The following is a 7,069-nucleotide window of genomic DNA, read 5'->3' as shown; positions in this document are numbered from 1 at the left end:
CAAAGCATCCAGCAATCTAGTGAAACTAGAGAGGATTCCTCCCAGAGTGAATATACCCTCAGTATTTTCAAGTCTTTCTAAGTGGATGGATGAGCTGGACTTAAAGAAGAATGCACGGGTTCTTTCTAGGGCAGATGGTGTGTGTGTGTGTGTGTGTGTGTGTGTGTGTGTGTGTGTGTTGACAGCCTGGAGAAGTATAAATCTTTTCTCAAAGTCACATTTTTAAATGTGTAAGATAAAAATACAGGATTACCCCCTCCCCCCCCAAAAAAAAAGAATTCTATTGGAATAATCCATAGCCAGGAAGACTTCAATCATGCACAATCCTGGGTAACTGTGGACATACTGAAGAGTTGACCTTGAGGGATAATCTGAGACCAAAGTCTTGTTGAGTTCCAAACCACTCCCTGGAATTCAGAGAGAAGGCAGAGGTGATGGGATGAAGCCCTGGCCAGCAACTTCCCCTAGAAAAGACCCCGGGATGGCCTTTCTATCTCCACAGCGTCTTGTACATGATCTGCAAATTAATCTTGCTCAGCGTAGAGATGCTCCTTCTAATGATCTCAAATCTCAATTCAGATGAGCGTAACACTTCGTAGGCACTTAATAAATATTTATTGAATTAAACACAAATATGTTCAGAACCACAGTTTATTTGTCTTTAACACTGAAAACTGACCTTCTGGCCTTTTAAATCATGCACAACTGTTTTAATCTCCGTAACAGTATGTGTTTCTATATGAGTACAGAAGTCTGTGTGATGTGTGTGCTTTTTGTTCCAATCCCTAAACCCCTAAAAAGAAAAATAAAGCCAGCCTTTTTCATGCTAACAACTCCCCAATTTGGATGAACTATTTTCTGGGTCAAACTTTCTTCCCCGACTCCCCTGAGGGCCAGCATTCACCGGGCCAGAGAGGGAGGCCGGCTGGACTGCGGCCTCCTGGACCAGCTGGCTTCTTGCTCTCACAACTGGCACTTCCCCAGTTTGGGAGGCTGGCCTGGGAAGGTGTGGGGATCATGGCCAAAGTTCTCACTCAATTTTCTTCCTCATTCGGACATTCCTTCACCTGGAATACAATAGCAACTCCATTAGGAGATTCAGTAGGAAGAAAGCTCCTTGAGAGGAGGCCCCAGCCTTCTCATATTTGACTTTGAATAAATGTTAAATTATTGACCCTCCGCTGAGCTGTCTGAGTCTGCCAGACAGACCAGGTCCGGACTGGGGGATACACTCCATCGTCCTGCCTGGCTGTTTCTTTGGGACGGCGACTCCTCCTCAGCACCCCGTTAGCATCAGCAAATCCTGGACTCCCCTTGGCCACTCCCTTGAAGCAGATTCCAGGCTGTGACTTGTCACGCCCAAGCCTGCCCCAGAACCCATCCTTCCCTCTATCCTCTGTGTCTCAGGAGGTTTCCCCCTAGGCTGCTGACCTAATTCTGAGTCAGAAATGCCTTTCAGGGAGAAAGATGCTACCAGAGTGGCTTGTGGTCCTCAGAGCTCATTCCCACGCTTAGTCCACCTCCCCACTGTGTCAAGTGGTGTGTCCGGAGGGGAGAGCAGCCCGCTGAGGCAGGAACACCAGGACTTCAGTCCTGCTGACAGACTGATCCTGGTTCTGGGCAGAGGCTTGGCTGGGAGTCATTGTCGACGTGATAATGGGCCGGGATCCACAAGAGGAGGACGACGGGTAAAGTAATTTAGGTTACCCAAGAGTGAGTAGCTCATGAAGGGGAGACCGGCTGAGAGAGGCCCGAGGGTCAAGCACTGGAGGACATGATCAGGATGAAGAGAGCTTTGTAAGGGGGGGCAGAAGGAGGGTGAAAAGGCCACAGATGATGGTCAAAGAAGGAGGTTCTTTCACCAGGCAGTGTTGTGTTTGTGGGGGACAGCAAGACCAAGGGTGTGAGCCTGTTTGTGTTTGGCTGCGGAGTGGGGCAAAAGTAGCTCAGGAGAGGTGAGTAGGGCTGAAGGGCTCAGGATTTGAGGGAAACCCCTTCGGAAGTCCCCCAGCAGGGGGGCAGGAGGAGAGGAGGAGAGAAAACTGTGAGCCAGGAACTGAATTCATTGAGGAAAAAAGGGGGCAGGGGCTCTACTGAAAATGGCTTCTGATGGTAGATGTGAATAGCAAGAGCCTCGAAGAAAGAAGGGTGGTGAGTGATGGAGGAAGGAGAACCTGCAAGTGGCAATGGGGAGCACGGAGCTGAGGAGCCTGGACTGTGCCCCTAGGACTGCCTGGGCTTGGTTCCTTAGAGTACACTTTCCCCACCACACTGACACTGGGTCCCAGTGCCCAGTCTTCTCTTCCCCACTTGCCCCTCATTTCCCCCATTAGAAGGTACGCTGTTTGAGCATGGGGACTAACTTATTTAACTAGCTTGGCTCAGTGCCTGGCACACAGGAAGGCTTGAATACATGCTCTCTTTCTGTCTTTGTCTCTATCTAGTTCTACACACCTCTTTATAAAATATCTATTAAAAATATAAATACAGACTTTAAATTAGCCAAGTATCCCTTTCAGACTCCGCTCCCCACTTAACCTCAGCTTAGAGCTGTATTTCTGTGCTCAAGGTCCTTCTCTTCTGCTCTGTCAGTTGAGAAGAGACCATCTATTAGGTCATTTTTTCTGGGGAAATGTTGAGCTCTAGAGATCAAAACAGAACTGAAACCCAGAGATCCCAAGGTGCCCTCTGCTGCCATCTTTGTGTTTCTAAGACTGTGGACTGGACAACTCTCATATGTTCATGTCCTTAGAGATGCAAGGAATCCTGAGATCACTCTGCTGTACTCCAATTTGCAGATGAGGCATAGAGTTCATCCGACAGCCCATGAGAAGAGAAGGACAGACTCCTATCCCTGGACCTCTTCACCCCAAACCAGGGGGGCTGTCTGTCCCCTGGTAGTCTACGACGGGCTTCTTGGTGTGTGATCCCCTATGGGGTCCACCCATGTAACTCCACCATGATCACAGAATTAGGAGTTTGATTTGTCTACCTGTTTTATACACCTGTATACTTGGGTCACGTAAAAATTTCTCAGGTGAAGGGGCTGCTAGTGGAGAAAATTTAAGAGGCCTGCCCTGGAGTACCTGTTGTTGTGGTCTTGTAAGTTAAAAGGGCACACACTTATCCCACCCACATCCCTGTGTTAGGGGTGCCATGCCCTGTGCTCTGGAAAATCCAGATAAAATTTGTTTAGCCCTTCTTTTGTACCAGAGGAAAATCTTGATTTTTTTTTCTTTTTCTTTTAGGGGCTGTTTTAGTACCTTATTATAAAATTTGGGTTGATATGATACAATACCAAACATATGTTTTATGCATTAAACTTTTTCTGTGTCATCTACAGCTTCCATAAAATTCCTATTTAATTTCTTATGGCAATCAAAAGGGTAACAGGGAAAGTTGTGATGTGGAGAAGATAACTGGTTCCAGGTTCTAGCTAGGTGACTCTAAGCAAGATCCTTTTCTAGCTGCTATTTTAACTGTGATCAATCAGGAAAGGCAATCACACCGGAAGGGAGGCCGAAGAGCCACAATGCAGCCCTTGCATTTGGCTCTCAGGACACCATTGGAAACTTTGGAGAGAGCAGTTTGGGATGGTGAGGGCAGTGCGAGGAGAGGAAGTGGGAGGGAAGCAACTGAGCAGGAAATCAGAAGAGGGTTTAAAGATCAAGTGAGGATTTTTTAAGGATAAGGGAAAATTGGAATGTTTGTAAATTGTGAGGAAGAAGCCAGAAATAGGGAGGGATTAAAGATTAGAGAGTGGGATGGCAGAGGGGACAATCTCCAGGAGAAGATGGGAAGGGAGGGGATCTAAGGCCTTGGCGAGAAAGGCCATTTATCTTCCCCATTAGAAGGTGACATCCTGTGTATCTGCCTCTGTTTGTGATTCCCCAGGTCTTAGCAGTGCCTGGCAAACTGTAAGTGCTTAATAAGTGTGTGTTGATTGACTGCTGAGTGACTCTTCAGGGGAAATAGTAAGGAAAACGTCTGAGTGATGGGGAGAAGTACCTGAGGGGAAATGTCTGAATCCCGCTTCTTGCTCTGGTCTGAGTTCTTGCTCTCCTCTTTTACCTCCTCTTTTGTGCCAAGTTCATAAGAAACCTGCAAAACACAGAAATCACAGAATATTACAGTGTCAAGGTATTTTCTAGACCATTTAGTCCAATGCCTCCATTTTATAGAGGGAAAACTGAGGTAGTAGTTAGTGACAGACCAATGAGATCACAACACCAAGATCCAAAAGGATCTCGAAGAGGAAATTAGTTGGGAACAAAACAATGGACTTCCAAGTATAGGGTGAGGGGAATGGCAAGCTCCACAGGGCACAGCAGGGGGATGTGCGGCTCCAAATTCATATGATCCAGGCTGCTTCAAGGGTGTGGTTCAATGCTGGGCATCCCTGAACATTCCAAGTTGAAGAACATTCAGAGGAGACCCTGGTCTCAGGTTTTGTCGTCTATGATTGAAGGGACAGACATGTTTAGCCTGAAGAAAAGACATAGGGGGCACTGATCAGATACCTTCTTCTTTGTTCCAGAGGGGAGAGGCAGGAACTATGGTTGGAGGGCACAAAAAGTGAATGGAGACTCCTTACAAGTAGCACTGTCCATGAATGGGCTGGGCTCCCTCAGGGTTCTTCCTCCTCAGAAGTCTTTAAGCAGAGACAAGGGGATGGGACATGTATAGTGGGGATACCTGGTGGGGTCACTGAGATCCTCTGCAATCTTCAAATTATATATTTCCCTTTAGAATTGTAAGCTCTAAAACTACAAAAGACTCCACACAAAGTCAGATCTAAACAACTGTAAAAATATCAAGTGCTCTTGGATAGGCCGAGCGAATATAATAAAGATGACAATACTCCCCAAACTAATCTATATATTTAGTGCTATACCAATCAGACTCCCAAGAAACTATTTTAATGACCCAGAAAAAATAACAACAAAATTCATATGGAAGAACAAAAGGTTGAGAATTTCAAGGGAATTAATGAAAAAAAAAAAAAGATCAAATGAAGGTGGTCTAGCTGTACCTGATCTAAAACTATATTATAAAGCAGTGGTCAACAAAACCATTTGGTATTGGCTAAGAAATAGAGAAGTTGATCAGTAGAATAGGTTAGCTTCACAAGACATAATAGTCAATAACTATAGAAACCTAGTGTTTGACAAACCCAAAGACCCCAACTTTTGGGATAAGAATTCATTATTTGACAAAAACTGCTGGGAAAACTGGAAATTAATATGGCAGAGTCTAGGCATTGACCCAGACTTAACACCATACACCAAGATAAAATCAAAATGGGTTCATGATCTAGGTATAAAGAATAAAATTATAAATAAATTAGAAGAACATAGGATAGTTTACCTATCAGACTTGTGAAGGAAGAAGAAATTTGGGACCAAAAGAGAACTAGAGATCATTATTGATCACAAAATAGCAAATTTTAATTATATCAAATTGAAAAGCTTTTGTACAAACAAAACTAATGCAGACAAGATTGAAAGGGAAGTAATAAACTGGGAAAACATTTTTACAGTTAAAGGTTCTGATAAAGGCCTCATCTCCAAAATATACAGAGAATTGACTTTAATTTATAAGAAATCAAGCCATTCTCCAATTGATAAATGGTCAAAGGATATGAACAGACAATTTTCAGATGATGAAATTGAAACTATTTCTAGTCATATGAAAAAAATGCTCTAAATCACTATTAATCAGAGACGTGCATATTAAGACAACTCTGAGGTATCACTACACACCTGTCAGATTGGCTAAGATGACAGGAACAAATAACGATGAATGTTGGAGGGGCTGTGGGAAAACTGGGACACTGATGCATTGTTGGTGGAGTTGTGAAAGAATCCAACCATACTGGAGAGCAATCTGGAACTATGCCCAAAAAGTTATCAAACTGTGCATACCCTTTGATCCAGCAGTGCTACTACTGGGCCTATATCCCAAAGAGATCTTAAAGAAGGGTATGTGCCAAAATGTTTGTGGCAGCCATGTTTGTAGTGGCTAGAAAGTGAAATTGAATGGATGTCCAGCAATTGGAGAATGGTTGGGTAAATTGTGGTATATGAATGTTATGGAATATTATTGTTCTGTAAGAAATGACCAACGGAATGATTTCAGAAAGGCCTCGAGAGACTTACATGAACTGATGCTGAGTGAAATGAGCAGGACCAAGAGATCATTATATACTTCAACAACAATACTATATGATCCAACAATTCTGATGGACATGGCTCTCTTCAACAGTGAGAGGATGCAAATCAGTTCCAATTATCAGTAATGAACAGAACCAGCTACACCCAGCGAAAGAACTCTGGGAGATGAGTGTGGACCACAACATAGCATTTACATTCTTTCTGTTATTGTTTGCTTTCATCTTTGTTTTTCTTCTCAGGTTATTTTTACCTTATTTCTAAGTCTGATTTTTCTTGTGTAGCAAGACAACTGTATAAATATGTAAACATATATTGTATTTAACATATACTTTAACATATTTAAACATGTATGGGACTACCTGCCATCTAGGGGAGGAGGTGAAGGGAAGGAGGGGAAAAGTTGGAACAGAAGTCTTTGCAAAAGTCAATGTTGAAAAATTACCCAGGGATATGTTTTGTCAATAAAAAGCTATAATAATTATATATATATATATATATATATATATAAATAAAGAATTGTAAGCTCTTTAAGGACATCTTTGTCTTTGTAGTCCCAGCACTGAGCACAGTGCCTGACACATTCAAGGGCCTTTAATAAAGGCACATCAGATTGAACTGATTGTCAAAAGGCTAGCTGTTCTTGAACACTTCCTGGGATGAGAACCTCAGAAACAGTTCTATTTTGGGAGGGCTCCAAGTGTTAAATTGGATATTTTTAGATGTTGAAAATTGTCAGATTCAATAAAAGAAACCTTTCGGATTGAGCCACAAACTTTCCCTGCCACATGCATAGTGCTAATCCTGCTATAAAGAATGTCTAATTTTTCTTTCATATGACAGCTCTTAAAAATTTTAAGAGAACCAGAGTGATGGGGGTTGAAGTCCCTTTAATTCTA

The 7,069-nt window shown here is 43.0% G+C and overlaps 1 protein-coding gene across 2 annotated transcripts in view; it reads right to left on the bottom strand.

The window, feature by feature from the left end:
• Window positions 1-596: 596 nt before the first annotated feature.
• Window positions 597-7,069, bottom strand: part of BIN2 (bridging integrator 2) — a 48,342-nt gene continuing 41,869 nt past the window's right edge. For both annotated transcript variants that reach the window (XM_074270360.1, XM_074270361.1), the window contains 2 exons: window positions 4,009-4,101; window positions 597-1,067 (listed from right to left, as the gene is read on the bottom strand). In XM_074270360.1, coding sequence (XP_074126461.1) covers window positions 1,035-1,067; window positions 4,009-4,101 — 126 coding nt within the window. In that variant the 3' untranslated portion in view covers window positions 597-1,034. The remainder of the gene's footprint in view (window positions 1,068-4,008; window positions 4,102-7,069) is intronic.

Source organism: Sminthopsis crassicaudata, chromosome 5 (assembly GCF_048593235.1).
Source record: "Sminthopsis crassicaudata isolate SCR6 chromosome 5, ASM4859323v1, whole genome shotgun sequence".
NCBI classification, from domain to species: domain Eukaryota; kingdom Metazoa; phylum Chordata; class Mammalia; order Dasyuromorphia; family Dasyuridae; genus Sminthopsis; species Sminthopsis crassicaudata.
The sequence above is the reverse complement of the archived record's forward strand: the minus strand, read 5'-3'. Positions and strand labels throughout refer to the sequence as shown.